The 16,138-nt window shown below is 44.5% G+C and overlaps 1 protein-coding gene across 2 annotated transcripts in view; it reads right to left on the minus strand.

Moving 5' to 3' along the window:
* Positions 1–1,596: 1,596 nt before the first annotated feature.
* The window catches only part of STX8 (syntaxin 8), a 17,918-nt gene continuing 3,376 nt past the window's right edge, over positions 1,597–16,138 (minus strand). The window contains exons 2-9 of one of the 2 annotated variants that reach the window (XM_085890850.1): positions 10,571–10,670; positions 9,231–9,339; positions 8,337–8,431; positions 4,784–4,894; positions 4,301–4,431; positions 2,675–2,767; positions 2,155–2,256; positions 1,597–2,046 (exon numbers count right to left, since the gene is read on the minus strand). In XM_085890850.1, coding sequence (XP_085746976.1) covers positions 1,982–2,046; positions 2,155–2,256; positions 2,675–2,767; positions 4,301–4,431; positions 4,784–4,894; positions 8,337–8,431; positions 9,231–9,314 — 681 coding nt within the window. In that variant the 5' untranslated portion in view covers positions 9,315–9,339; positions 10,571–10,670 and the 3' untranslated portion in view covers positions 1,597–1,981. The remainder of the gene's footprint in view (positions 2,047–2,154; positions 2,257–2,674; positions 2,768–4,300; positions 4,432–4,783; positions 4,895–8,336; positions 8,432–9,230; positions 9,340–10,570; positions 10,671–16,138) is intronic. The other variant, XM_085890849.1, reaches the window with a different exon arrangement.

Raw genomic sequence — 16,138 nt, forward strand, 5'->3', positions numbered from 1 at the left:
TTTGAGACGATGCGAATGCTGCACCTGGATGATTACAGTTTGAATCACTTGCACACTTTTAATTGCGACCTGGACAGACTGAAGAAGCAACCCCAATTTCAGACTAGAACGGCACTCGGTAACGTGCATAGTCTCGCCTCGCACGCGCGTTCTGAACAAAAATATCGTTAATTGAACACGCGACTATTATGGCCCATATACCAGTATCGTCCGTGCACCCGATTATATCACATACATTGCCATGATCCGGAGCTTTTATTGATTATTGATAGATGGGTTTTAAACTATATTCCCCAGGGCTAGTCAATCATGTTTGAAGTTTTGCATCGATCTGTTAAAGGGTTCTGGAGAATAGATATTTTTTTTCAATCCAATATGGCCACCAGATCACATGACCGATGATGTCATAAATTTAATTCTTCACTCGCATCGGGTCACAGATCAGGTATATGAAGTTTCGGATAAGGATTTCAATTCAACCAATTTTGGCTGGAATCCCACTTCATTGATTACATCATCGTTATCATCCTTTTTACCTTCGCATTCTGCAAAAGGTTATGTTTTGGTCGGCGTTTATTTATTTATTTATTTATTTGTAATCTTGTGATTCGTATAACTCAAAAAGTATTAAACCGAATTGCATGAAATTTGGTGGAATGATTGGTTATTAGCCAGGAAGCATTCGATTAGATTTTGGGATCGTTCGGGTCAAAGGTCAAGGTCACGAAAAGGTCAAAATCGTCTTTTTACGATAACACGGTCAATTTTTATTCAATTTGCATGCAACTAACGCCAAAATGTTCAGAATTCAACGCCTCATCTTGTAATATGCAATATGACACAATGACGCCCATACTCTTGGTACCGGTTAGGGGTCAAAGGTCAGGGGGGTCACGACCTTGAAAACGAGATTACCTTCTCTTGTTGAAACGTTGTATTCACCGAGCTTGCGAGTGAAGACTCGCCAAAACGACGTGAGTTGATTGTTGTTTAGTCCGTAGCCCCCGGAAGTCGGGGGGGGTCATGACATTATAGATATGTGGTTTGTGTAATAAGACCATTCATATGAAACCAGTTCCCCACACTCATACCAAGAACAAAAAAAGTAGTGGCGGCAAAGGTATGCGCTCTATGAGTGCCCATTCTAGTTACCCCATGCGGAGTTGATGACATATGCCAAGTGAAAAAAAATTTTCAGAGTGGTTTTGGAGAAGATTATGTACAATTTTTTTCATTTAATCCCATCTGGCTACCATACCACGTGATCTATGTCAGTTATCAATAAAATATTGTCCACGGGACAAAGCGCTTCCTATGTTTATAGTTTTGCATCGATTGGACAAGCGGTTGCAGATAATTATTATTATTTTTTTTAAACACGAAAATATAAAGATGTGGACAGACAGACAGACAGACAGACAGGGGCGTTACAATAGTCTCACAACCCCTTTGGGGTGAGACTAATAAAGATCTATAAGCTGCATCATATAAATAGCTATTGAACCGAGAAACGAGACAAAACTCGTGTTTATACAGAAAATGGCTTGATTGACATATGTCGGTATAGTGCAGGTCATCAGTACAGGTCAAGCAAAATAAACTCAAGAAAATTATTTTATTCATTTTTTCATACAAAATGTACAACGCTTTTGGATGTTGTTAAGATATTGTCATTTAAAAGAAACATTACATTGTTTTTTTTTTAAGTTTGTGGGTGGTGTTCTATGTTTGAGGATTGTAATCAAGTGAGAACAAGTGATGCTCAATGTCATAACAATAGGTGCAGATGTAAGGGAATGAAGGATCAGTGAAAATCGGTCGATTTGAGTTCATTGGGCTAGTTTTGGACAGATTATTGCATTGGGCAACAAGGAGTTTGTGATTGTAAAAAGGATGGGGGGAAGGATCGAGGGAAGTCCATGATGTAAAAAGCACCCAGCAGACACAATTCGGTCCTTAGAAGATGGGCATGGCGGTCTCCTTATTTTGGCCACGCCGCAACGACAACGATTGCTATAAGCAGAAGGACAATCACCACGAGCATACCTGCCAAGCAAGAAATGAGCATTTCACTTTTCAAGCCGACATATCGACTTGTGTAATTGGCGGCGCTACACCCCAAGAAAGGAGTGAGCCATGTGACCGGTTACTCACCACATGTGCCAGCTTTACGGTCCACTGTGCCAACGAGTCTGGTTTCCTGGTGGATTTTACTGTTGGTCTTGTCCACCAAGTGTGTGAGATCATCGATAATCTCTGTCGTGAGAGATTCCAATTTATCATTTTTGGGAGAGCTATCGATAACAAACACAGCAGTTCAATTTGTTGAGCAACCTCATGCATTCAGGACTCAGATATTAGTGCAAAGCTGTAATCTATAAAATCTGGGGATTTTGAAACAGATCAAACATCTTTCAAGCACCTCTCCCCATCCCACCCTTTTCACCAAAAGACTATAACAACACAAGCCTTCGCCGGGAGGCCAAGAGGTTGCAAGTTCAAAGACATGTGATGAAATGTTTTATTGTTGTTGTTGCAAAAGCATCACTAAAGTTATTACGGTATCGTAAAATCAAGGTTGTTTGAGAATGGGAAGCATATACTGTTTGTCATGAATGACAATCTTTGGCCATAGAAGGTCGCAAAGGGCGGCCACAATACGGCTGAAACGTACCGTTCTGGGTGTCGATTTCATCGCCAATATTCTCCCCCATGTGTTTTTGTCGAGCAATGATGGCAGAGAGGGCATCCAGTCCTTCGTCCTGCTCTGAGCCAAGAGAAGCGGGCAGGTCAAATGTCTATTCACCTGAGAGCACTACTGTACTGGACCTCCTTCAAACGTAATGGCTCACGGTCACTAAAGCAATGTTATGGGCTTCATAAATAAATAAAACGAACAAAATTATGCAAATGGATCGCGTGCTCGAAACACAATAAAAATTTATACCATGGCACAGGAAATCAAAGTGTCAAATGAACAGGTGTCAGAAGTGGAAACATGGGAGGAGGAATCCTAAAACCCGTCAAAAAAAATCTCTGCGTCTGGCCCCATATCTGATCAGATCATGAACCCTGCTGTATGAAGAGTGTCGGTGCTGACTAAGCAGTTGCTATGGCTGAGGTAACAATCCCACGCAGTTGGCCACTTTGACACAGGAAGTCAGGGCAGGAATATGTAATTTGTTCAGGGTGCCGGCGATAGCTCGCCAATTCTTCATGAAGGACACCGTGGGATATTTAACATCCACCAACTAATGCCAGCAAATGGGACGCCAAGTTTAACGTCCATCCGAGGGACGGCGCACACACATTGATGAATCACCCTGCCTGTGAAACACCGGGATGACAGTTTATAGCTGAGTCGGGATTCAAACCCAGGATAGACAGCTTAGAGGTGAATCTGCATCTCCTACCAGCTCTCCATATCTGCCTCGTCATAATTGGACATTTCTGGCCTAAATCCTTCTTGGAAGTGGGGGAGGGTGGGGGTTGTTGATTTTTTTTTTCAGGTATGAAAATATAGATTAAAAAAAAAAACTTCTGAAAAAGGGTGAAACAAAACAAACCCACAGAAAATCATAAACACCCTCAAAGAGCCATCAGTGTGCTGAGATTAACCTTTTAATTATTAATTTAGAATATAATCACCTTGTATTTGTGACTGAGTTTACACAGAACTATATCAATGGATAAATCAGAGATACTAGGCGTACCAACCTGTGTCGCTTCACTGATGGGTTTAATCAAAAGACAGCGTGTTGTACTTCACAAACATATTGCCTGTCTATCTGTGAGTGTGAACGAGGATGTAAAATGAGGTAAAACACACGAAAAAGGATATTTTATAGCACGTCATTGTTGATGCTGCCGTTGTGGTGGGTGTTTGTGTGCTGCTTCCGTGTCTACCACTCATCATTATAAAGGGTTCCTGCTGTCGTAGAATCATGCAAATGCTACCGTTGGCATTAAGTTCCGAACCTGCTTCTTCTTCACTTCCCGAAAGGCAGGATTTTAAGATGGGCATACTTATGTTTGAATGGACAGGAACTTTTGTTTGAAGTGAATCAATTAATTATTAGTTTTCCAACGGTACCATAGTACCATTTTTTATCATAACTGTAATCACACACACACACACACACACACACACACACACGCTTTTCCTTTGAGTAACAGCTGACTGCACAATGAGAATGTTGGAGATAAGCAGAGATGCACAGGAAATATAATCGCTGGTGCTCTTGCTGTTCAATTATGAAGCTCTAGAAAGAGTGTGCTATGGTGCAATTCCTGAACAAACCGTGGATGATCTGTTGTTGCTGCTGCCTTATCTGACTGAAGCTCAGGCCGCGCATCTCCTCCGGTTCCTCTGAGCCCCATGTACTCTCCGTGCCAACGCGGCCGCTCCCCGGCCCTCCAAATAAGCCTGCCCTGCCCAGACACACCACACAAACGTCACTGTGGTTCCCCGCTCCGAGTGTTGGCTCCAAACAGCCATTTTTGTCGATTTGTGAAGCAAACAGATTCAAGATCACTGTAGAGTTTTCTTTGACGCTGCATCGAAATCTACACCGTTATCGCAAGATACACAACAAACAAGTGACGTGGAAAAAAAAATCAAGCTTAATGTGTATTTGACTGAATCGGGTCATTGTGACAAACAATTGTGGATTTGTCAGGGTCATGAACCTCATTACAAAAGGTTGCTGAAAAGTTCTGCAAGACATCCAATCACAAGACAAGGTGAGAGTTCTGAAAGTTCTTATGTGATGTGCGTGCTAACCTGCCAAACTCCATCTGGCCTGGATTGCCTTCTAACGTGCCCTCCATTTGTCGACTCCGCGTCCTCAGCTCGTCAAGTAAGTTTTGACGACGCTCGGCCTCGCGCTGAGTGCTGCACACGGCCATCAAGGAAGTAACTGACTAATGCCTGTTGTCTTCCAGCCCGACTGTGACATCAGTGGCATTCCTATGTCAATAGTAGTAAACATTTCCATTCGCTGTTACAATAACCACGTATACAGATAGTGTACATTTTAATTATTATGTTAATTAGTGTACATTTAAATGTATAATTTAAATTATGTTAAGTCCTGTGATTGGCCATACATGAGGTGATGTACATTCTGTTTGATTGCATCAGCAGTACTGTCTATCAATGTCGTCTCTACTTCAATAAGCCCTACCTCAATAGCTGTGATGTCACTTTATTCACCCCTGACAAATAAATAAAAATCAGGAAGAATCGGCAAACACGTAATCACTTGGACTACAAATGTTATCTGCTCTCTTCTAATCACTATCTGATTAAAAAAAAAAAAAACAATACAACAAGCAAAATTATTTTGGTCCGAATAAGTAGATACAGCAGATATACCTTTTAGACCCCTTTAGACCTTTATATCTTTAATTTTCACTCCATGACCTTTCATTTAGTAAATAATGCATAGACTCCACGTACCCGGAGGGTGGGTGACCTGCTAGTTACTTATAATTCAGTGGCATGATATGGCAGATTGTACCAGGTTCACCTCTGAGCTGTCTAGTCCTGGATTTAATTAGTGACGAATTCAGATCCAACTAAACCTGTTACCTAGGAATTGCGAGCAGGTGCTGCATCTTGTCACACCCGAAGCTTTTGGAGACATTCAGTCAACTGTCTGTGAGCAATGCTTCTTCTTCTTCCTCTTTCGGCTAGCTCCCGTTGGGGGTCGCCACAGCGGATCAACCGTCTCCATTTCGCTCTATCCTCCACATCTTCCATTGACACTCCAACCACCCGCATGTCCGCCCTCACCGTATCCATGAACCTCTTTTTTGGCCTTCCTCTTCTCCTCCTGCCTGGCGGCTCCATCTTCAACATCCTTCTCCCGATATACTCCGCTTCCCTCCTGTGCACATGTCCAAACCATCTCAATCTCGCCTCTCTCACTTTGTCTCCAAACCGTCCTACCAGCGCTGTCCCTCTAATATACTCATTTCTTATCCTATCCATCCTCATCACTCCCAACGAGAATCGCAGCATCTTTAACTCTGCCACCTCCAGCTCCGCTTCCTGTCTTTTTGTTAGTGCCACCGCCTCCAAACCATACAACATAGCTGGTCTCACTACCGTCTTATATACTTTCCCCTTCACTCTTGCAGCTACCCTTCTGTCACAAATCACTCCTGCAACTCTTCTCCACCCACTCCATCCTGCCTGCACTCTCTTTTTCACTTCTCTCCCACACTCTCCGTTACTTTGGACAGTTGATTCCAAGTATTTAAACCAATCCACCTTCCCCACCTCAACTCCTTGCAACCGCACCATACCACCACCCTCCCTCTCATTTACGCACATGTACTCCGTCTTATTCCGACTGACTATCATTTCCCTTCTCTCCAGTGCGTACCTCCACCGCTCGAGGCTCGCCTCAGCCTGCTCCCTACAGATCATGATGTCATCCGCGAACATCATAGTCCATGGGGACTCCAGTCTGATCTCGTCCGTCAACCTGTCCATCACCATTGCAAACAGGAAAGGGCTCAGAGTCGATCATTGGTGCAATCCCACTTTTACCTTAAACCGGTCCGTCATTCCTACCGCACACCTCACCGCTGTCACACTGTCCTCATACATATCCTGCATGATCTTCACATACTTCTCCACCACTCCCGACTTCCTCATACAATGCCACAACTCCTCTCTTGGCACCCTATCATAAGCTTTGTCTAAATCCACAAACACACAATGTAACTCCTTCTGGCCTTCCCCATACTTCTCCATCAACATTCTCAAAGCAAACATTGCATCAGTGGTGCTCTTTCCTGGCATAAACCCATATTGCTGCTCACAGATCGTCACCTCTCCTCTCAATCTAGTTTCCGCGACTCTTTCCCACAACTTCATGGTGTGGCTTAACATTGCTCTGTGAGCAATGCTTCTGGGAGTTAAATAAGCTACACAATCTTTTGGTGGAAGTAGACATTTGCCCTCTTTCCAAATTATCAGTTAACAGGAAGCATGACCCCTCCTGAAATAGCCACCAGATTTACTCCATGCTCACAAACAAAGAGTTGCTTTCGATGGAAATCTCTCCCACGCTCTACCTCAAGGAAACGGTGTACCTCACGTTAGCATGATGAAACCAATCCTGTTCTTGGTCGACATAAATGTCTTCTCTTTTCACTGGAAAATGTGTTCTTTTTGCAGAGGACTCCACCCCTTCCACCAGGCAGGCAGCAGCAGCAGCAGCAGCATTCCTCTCCACCGGTCATAAAATAAGCAACTGGTCAATTACTTGGAACAGGTCTTTTCATGCAGCAATGTCCTGCAGTCTGATTGTGTAAGGACCAGTTGGTTAATCCTCCTATGTAAGTACCAGGAACTCTTGAGCATCACCATCAGCTATAACCTGTCCTGGCAGATCATATTTCCAAGCTGGTCTTCAAAGCCAGCTGCTGACAAGGAGTCCTCTTTAGGGTCAAGTCCTTCTTCAGGTATAAACGATGTACAAGGCCTTCATCCAAAGTGCCAAGTGATGTGGTGCCCCACCTATGGGCTCGAGCTGTTACTTTTCACCTTTCTTGCCTTGAGGCTTATGGCGTCCACGGTCCTCCGTATTATTTGCATCTCGCTGAAGGAGGCACGAGTCCAAGGGTCTATTTCTTGCTCATTGAAAACAAGTTGGTGGCCTCAGTCTTTCAACAGTTCCTTTCTGTTCTTGCACTTACCGTCCCACTCCTCTTCCCAAGTCACACCTGTCATACCAGAAAACATTACCTTGTTACCCTTTCCAAAACAGCACGGGTTCCCTTTTAAAGGATGCATGACCTTGGACCTTTCAAACCCAAAATCGAATCAGTTCATCTTTGTTCTAAAGTCCATACTTGTGCCAAGATTGGTTGAAATTATTTCAGTGGTTCACAAGTTATCGTGGCAGCGGACACACGGATGACCAACCCAAAACATATGCCTCCGGCCTTCGGCTGCATAGGCATAACAATCAAGCAAGTCTATCTTCTGCAAAAAAAGCTAAGGACTACCCAATTTTACAACTAATATTTTCTCATCAAATTTCTACTGATCTCTGGAAAGGGAGGGTTAGAACTTGAAGGTTAAAATTTACACCACAAGTGAAAATATTTCATTTTCAGTTGCTACCCATGCCAATTTGTCACTTCACTTTATAAACTTGGAAAAGTGAATACTTTGTAATAAACTTGACAATCTTGAGTGTGCATTCCCACAAGGTAGTTGACTTACTGCTGGATATGGTTCATCCAAAACGATACATATAATCTTTCCTCCTATCAGTATTATCATGCACCAGCTTGCACCAACACCACAAGGATACATGGACTTGAAAGCTGAAGTTTGAATCAATGAGTCTGACAGATGTGCGAGCTCTCTGTTGAGGCTTTGCAGAGATAATCGAATGGAGACTGTGAGCTACGAATAGTGGAAAGAAAGAAATGTGGGGGAAGGAGAGGGGGATTAATGTTACAATAATAATAATAATAATTATAATAATAATAATATTTTTAAAAAGCAGGAAACTAACTGTGGTTTAGGCTTGGGTGATTTTACATTTGAGAATCAACTCCGATTCTCAGCTGTTATCTCGATTCTGTTAAGAATCGATTCGGGTTCTGTGTCCGTTAAGTTGTACAGTATATAATGTGTTTGTGTAATGTGTGTACTGTGCATTGTTTTTAAGTCAGTGTTACAGATGTGGCCCAGCTAACTCTGAAAGGCTGAATTGTCAATCAAAAGACCATGGACAACACTCGCCTCTAGCCAGATCTTCGTGCCCTGGGTCGGTTTACCATACCTGTGAGATGAATGAAGCAAATGGGGAACCGTGCCTGTGACTGCGTGACATATTAACTGGCCGAGCAAACCAGTATTATGTGCCTCACCCTATCTACAAGACCAATTAATCACTTGGGTCAATTTCCCCAGGAGCGCTATCTCAGATCAAACCCGAGCAGGATAAGTCAAGATATCAACTCTTTCATGAATTTATTTCAACCTCATCAAAAATGGAGAAATTTCAGTCTGAAGAAAAGAAAATAAACCTTTGATTTCTCTTTACTGTTCTTCGGCGTTGTTTATTACAACCTCATCAAAAGAAGCTTTTATGGGTTAAAAACTGATATGAACAAGTACGACAAGGAATAATAGACGAGGGAAACAAAGAGAGAGCTATCATTTCAGACCACCCTGAGACAACAGCTACTAAACTTGCCTGTGCCAATGACCTTGCGATCCTGCATCCGAGCAAGTCCTTTGAGGAAGTCGAAACCACTCTCAGCCGGGACGTTGTTTCCATGGATCACTACTACCACCAATGGCGCCTACGTTTCATCATACAGAAGTCAGTTTGCTCTGTTTTCCACCTTCAGAACAGTAATGCAAACAGGCAGCTAGATGCTCAGCTAAATAAAATCCCGCTTCCCTTCATGCATGCTCCCACCTACCTTGGTGGGCAAATGGACATGTCCCTGACCTTCAGGCAGCATGTAGAGAAGATAGCCGGGAAAACAGCCACTAGTGTTAACCTTATCTGCAGACTAACTGGCCATGACTGGGGAACTGATTTCACTGCCTTACGCACATCAACACTTATTCTGCTGCACATCTCTGCAGAATACTGCATGTCAGCATGCAGAAGGAGCCAACACACTAAAAGAAGGTTGATGTATACCTCAACTCTGCCTTAAGGGTCATCAGTGGATGTCTTCGTCCAACTCCCACCATCATCTCCCAGTCCTTAGAGCATCCATCCCCATCACATTAGACAAGCAGCCCTCAATGCATTTCAGAACCTTGACAACCCCTTGCGCAACAAACTGAGAACATCTACTCCCCACCCCCCAAAGATTGAAGAGTCGCAAGCTCTCTACTAGAGTCGCTAAAATCTATATCACAGCAGACGATGGCCTGAGAAACCATACGTGGTAGATGAGGAAATTGTGTGCCTACCAACCTAGCGGCCATCTACTACACCTTCCCTGTTTCACCAAGCCCCCTAGTTATGATCTGTCTAAGAAGGAATGGTGTCGCCTTAACTGGCTCCGAACGGGTGTTGGCAGATTCCATCACAACGTTCTCAGAGAACCTTGCTGATTAATCAGACTGAGAGTGTGACCGACCCCAGACTGCAGATCATCTTGTACAAGACTGCCTCAAACGTACATCGCCAAGAGGGAGGACAGCAAGAACTGCAGAACCTGACCACAAGGGCCCGAGGCTAGCTAAAAATAGCTAACTTCATGTCGTAGACCAACAACTCAGAGACACACCGCAAGGAAGAAGAAGAAGAAGAAGTGAGCAAGAGAAGATATACAGGCAGAGAGGCAAAGGCAGACAGCGTTCAGTCCACAAAACTCAACATCCGGACTGTAGGCATCGTCAGTCCGGACCATGGAGCTAATCCTAATCTCATGGCCAAATTACAAATTCCTGCCCGAAATGAAAGGGGGGGGGGGAGAGAGTCCAATGCATCAGTAGCATACCCACGCTCTTAGCAACGATGCAACCGGCAGCTACAGGATGCATACAAAATGAAATGATGGCACAAAACACCTTAGCAGCACCGCTTGAGTCGCTCTCTCCACGTTGTTTCTCATGCAGCTTCTCTGCAATGTCCTGGGCCAGGCGGCGAGCGACTTCGAACTGCAGGAGCCTGTTAAACCAAATCACCCAGAAATACGCTCAGCAATTAATGCCGACAACCTAAGCATTTGATAACAGCATCCCTGATCTGGTTGCTGGCACTGGCTTGACGTGTTCACATATGGTTTATTGCACAACGGGCATACAAAGCAAGAAGTCACTCGAGAACGCAAATATAAACTACTTAAAAGCAAGCTGTGCTATGACAGCATACTTAGAATGGAAAAAATACATATACCCTAAGGCTACTGGGTTACATGTTCATAAATATTAATTCTGCATATATTAATCCATGCATGTGTTTAGATACAATGGCCATTGTCACCCGTGCTTCGTCTCAAACAAGGTGCCAATTTTTCAATGATAACATTATCCAGCGAAACTGTCCTTCCTCCCTTTACATTATTCAATGCCTTGTGAGTGATTAAAGCAGTATGTAAACAAACACATACATGTGAAACTAGAACTGCACTTGGCAAAAATACCCCCAAGCAAATATAACATTCCTTTCCTGCAGATTACTGTAGTATATGATAGTTCAACTCTCATACACTCAAGTTCGAACTGTAGCATTGTTGCCTGGGCCTCCACCAGGCTGAAGAGTTGACGATTTGTATCCCACTGATAGGCTGGACCTGCTGACCTGAACCAAAATCGAAATGGCTTGTTATTGACATCAAACCAACTCATCCAGTCTTGTTATAATCCGTCCACAACTTTGTGAGATATCGTATGATATATAGTCTTTGGCCCTATCTCTCAATGGTGAAGAATCACTTGTAAAAAAAAAAATTCTCATATCCGAATCCGGATTCGAACCTTCACCAGGATCAAATCAATTCTTTCTCGTCATTCAACCAACATGTCCACCAAGTTTTGTCCGAATCCGTACATAACTTTTTGTGATATCATGCTATTCACCAAAATCAAACCGATTCTTCCCTGTCATACACCCAACCTGGACACCAAGTTTTGTCATAATCCATCCACAACCTTTTCACATATCGTGCTATATCTCAATTTTGGCCCCATCTCTCAATGGTGAAGAATCACTAATAAAAAAATTTAAAATTCTCATATCCGGATCCAGAGCTTTACCAGAATTGAATAAATTCTTTCTTGTCATATTGTTACGAATCTGGAAGCCATGATCACACAACAGCCAGAGTTCTTATAGATCAGTTATATCGGTCAGTATGTGTTTCTAGCGAGGGTCCCGGAACGAGTCTTATGGGAATTGAATGTATGTGCGCTCTGGGTTATTTTATAGATAGGATTTTTTACATCCCTTACTTACAACTACAACAACACCTTCACTCCATCCTGACACCATAATGCTCACGCATTCTTCACACTCTTGCTGGCGAGCGCGTGCGTGGGAGGAGTCTAACATAGGCATGGCGTCCCTCTTTGGCCAATTGGCAAGGAGCAGGCGTGTCAACCGCCCCGTTTCCGACTAAACACCATCGCAATTACGCACGTTGCCAGAGGTGAGGAGGTGGGCGGAGCTACAAACGCCTCTGATCGGGACTCCACCAGAAGGGTGGGAGTTGCCCCGCCTACCGTGGGCCTGTCCAATGGAGGACGGCCAGGGAATCGCGCGATGGGTCCGACCAATGAGGAGGTGAGTGGCCAGGAGAAGAAGCCCCTCCCTCCTGAGGAGAAAGTGTGGTTGTCTGGACCAGCGTAGAGAGACGGTGTGCTCGTGGCAGGAGCGTTCGCCAGACGGAGATCGTGGCGTTTGCCGAGCAGCCAGTGATCGTCTGTGAGGCACTTCCAACCTGGCATCCAAAGCCAGTGAGTGGTTGTCAACAAGAGTGCGTTGTGGAGAGACGGAGATCGTGGCGATAGCGGTCTGCAGTGTTGGTGCTGGCAACGCCAAGGTCGTGGGTTCGAGACCAACCGTGGAGGTTCGGGTCGGTGTGACCGCATGAGGCGGGACAGGTACCCCGGCCTGGCTCTACTGATTGAAGACCATTGAGGTCCATTTCTTTTGGGTGTGCGTGTCTGTGTGCGGGCCTGTCTTGTCAAGTAGAATTGTAAAGTGCTTTTGCTTGTACATTGACTGCATTTCTTAGAGTCGGATAACTCTGTTCTTTGTGTGTTCCCTTCCCCCCACCCCATTATAAATAAATCCCCTGTTAAATGTTCCAGCTCGTTTCTGTGTTTCTTTCATTGCTTTAGCATGAGAAATGTTGTGTTGGGAAATGGGTAAGTGGCAAATTGTGCATTTGGACCGACAGACCTCGGTAACCATCCGCTCGGGTTACGCACGGTTCAAGCACGCTAACGGCTCGTTCCACTCCAGCTCCGCCGAGGGTGAATTTCCCCGGAAGTTTGGACGACGTGGGTATTTAGGTAAATTGAAATTGGCAATCGACCCTATCCCACGCAGTCGACCTATTGGCGATCTTCGGTCCGATAAGGGACCCGTCGGCTCTGGAGTTATCTGGGGTGACGACCTATAAATTCTGGGTGTTCGGTGGAGCCGACTGTACTGCTCCATCTAGCGGTCGTGCTCGCCACTGAAACTCGGTCAAACAACAATAAAACTAACTTGTCCACCAAGTTCCGTCCGAATCCGTCCTTAAAACTTCTTGTGACATTGTGCTATATTATCGTATTTAGAACTCTCAGTAGTGAAGAATCAGTTAAAAAAATTCTAGTATCCGGATCCGGATCCGAATCTTCACCAAAATTTCATCATTTCGTCCTCTTCACACACCAAGCCTGTCCACCAAATTTCGTCCGAATCCATCCACAACTTCTTGAGATATCCTGCTCACAGATCGACAAATAAACAGACGGGTGAAAACATAACCTCTGACCACCTTCGGTAGCGGAGGTAAAGGGACAATAAACCACCAAACAAACCAAAAGCCCAATAATTATACAAATACCAACATGACAAGGCGCTTCAAAGGGGTGTTCAGGGTGGTGAAATGGTTAGCGGTTGGGACGAGAAGGTTAGTATCTCGATTCTCACCCCGGCCGAGTCTTACCAAAGACTTTAAAACGGTATGTCCGCTTCCTTGCTTGAGGCTAAGCATTTGAAGGATAGACCACGGACAAGCTACATCGATCAGCATGCAATGTGGAGGAAGATGTTTCTATCAAATTGCTCCGCAGAGTAAGGAGGGGAAAAGAGATGTCATAGAGATGACGTCACATCACTTCCCCCAAGCTCAGCGGCCTTGTTTGTCTCAAGGCGAGCCCGGTGTTGTCTCGTGCATTTGTCCGCATGTGTACGAGAGTGTGACATGTGTTGCAGCTCACAATTACATGTACCAGGCTTCTTGTAATGTATTATTTATTTAATGTTGATGACAACCACTACAATCACGACCACCAATATGACTACTTCAACAGTCCCAGTTATTTCCATCCACCTTCTTGTGAGCTTACGAATCCGCTGGCCAGGCCTGACGTTTGACTGAAAGTGGCAGGAATCTGTCATTTGTCCAGGGCCCCGGGGGTAACTCAGCTACTCTTCACGGAAGGACACCATGGCATCTTTCACGTCCACCAGCTAATGCTAGCAGACGAGACACCCGGATGAACGTCCAACTGAGGACCGGCACACTTTGTGATGCAACGCCCTGCCCGAGACGTTTATAGTCGAGCAGCGAATGAAACTCAGACTACACAACTCACAGGTAAGTGTGTTGCCTCTGCACCATCGTGTCGGCCTTGATAGCCGATTCCACTATTACTGCCTAATGAGTGTTCCTGATCAAAAGTTTATGGCTTTTTCAAATCTCCAACTTTGTTCCTTTTTATGAAAGTTGCAGCAGCGACCCATTGGTGCAAATATTACCAAGACACTGCACGTATCACCTTTCGATTACCAAATATGTATTGAACTCTGTGAGAAAGAGGGTTGGGACACTCATGAAGACATCAAATGAAGACATATTCCGAATTACTGTGTGCTGTGGAAATGCTCTCTGTCTCTCCAAAAAAAAAAAAAAAATATATATATATATATATATATATATATATATATATATATATATATATATATCTTTCTCTCTCTCTCTCTCTCTCTCTCTCTCTCTCTCTCTCTCTCTCTCTCTCTCTCTCTCTCTCTCTCTCTCTCTCTCTCTCTCTCTCTCTCTCTCTCTCTCTCTCTCTCTCTCTCTCTCTCTCTCTCTCTCTCAGAACTAAAACTTATTTAAAAGTGAATCGTGTCTGTGCTCATGTACTTACTTATCGTGTCCACAAAAACAGCAGTTGCAGTACACATGGCCAGATGTGGTTCAGCCAAAGCTGAGCACATTGCTGACCCTTATAATTAAACTCTGCCAAATCCGATGCTGTGCAGGGCTGTTCCAGCAGGGGGCATGTCGGGAGATGCTGCATTGTTTGTGGTTCAGTGCCGCAGTCACACAAAGTGTCCCTGTCATTTAAGTATCCCCATTTGGAGAGAGTGACTTTTGTTCGTCCAACACCAGATCTTAGTCTGTTCAGGCATTTCCACATTGCATAGCTTGAATCTGCTCCAGGGGGGAATTCCTCACTCACATTTAGCTCCATTGCTGTTGTTAATGGAAGTTGCTCAGTCTTTCTTCCCATTGAATAACTCTTTCCCTGCTTGTGCTTGATGTTTCAAGGGGGTGACATACCTTAGGAAGCTCTTTCTAGACTTCAGACGGCTTTGGGCTGGTGTATGGCCAAAGAGAGGATGTCTTTCATCTGTAGCCTGTTGTTGACGCTCTTTCTTACTTGCTGCACTTCGTCGTATCTCTGGTGGGGCTATGCCTGCCAGGATATACAGACGGTCCGTAGGTGTTGGTTTAAGGCAGCCTGTAGTAAGGCGGCGGCTAACATTGAGAACGGGATCTAGCTTCTTTGCATGTGTAGCTCATTCCCATACAGGGCAGGCATATTCAGCCGTTGAGTAGCAGAGAGCTAGTGCAGTTGACTTAAATATCTGTGGGCTAGCACCTCAAGTTGAGCCAGTGAGCTTATTGATGATGTTGTTCCTCGCACTCACTTTGCACTTGGTCTTCTCAATGTGAGTCTTAAAAGAGAGACATCTATCTTGGGTTACCCCTAGGTAGATTGGGTATTCACAGTGTTCAAGAGGGATTCCTGACCAGTCGACCTGCAGTTGGTGCTTGGCTTCGTGATTTCGCAGGTGGAAGGCACACACCTGTGTCTTAGATGGATTTGCACGGAGGTGGTTCTCTTTGTAGTAGGATATTAACTCTGCAAGAGCGTTAGAAAGTCTCTCTTCAACAACTTTGAAAGCGGCATCTTGTGCACCTATGCCAAGGTTGTCCGCATAGATGAAATGGCGGGTGTCTACACTGTTTGGTTGGTTGTTGGTGTAGAAGTTAAAGAGGAGTGGTGCGAGCACACTCCCCTGTGAGAGGCCATTCCTGAGTCCTCGCCATCTGCTTTTCCTCCCTCCTAGTTCAACAAAGAAGTGTCTATTCTCAAGCATGTTTTCAATCAACTCTGTCAGGCGAGTGT

This window comes from Eptatretus burgeri, chromosome 8 (genome assembly GCF_056783735.1).
Source record: "Eptatretus burgeri isolate ZD-2024b chromosome 8, Ebu_testis_v1, whole genome shotgun sequence".
NCBI lineage: Eukaryota > Metazoa > Chordata > Myxini > Myxiniformes > Myxinidae > Eptatretus > Eptatretus burgeri.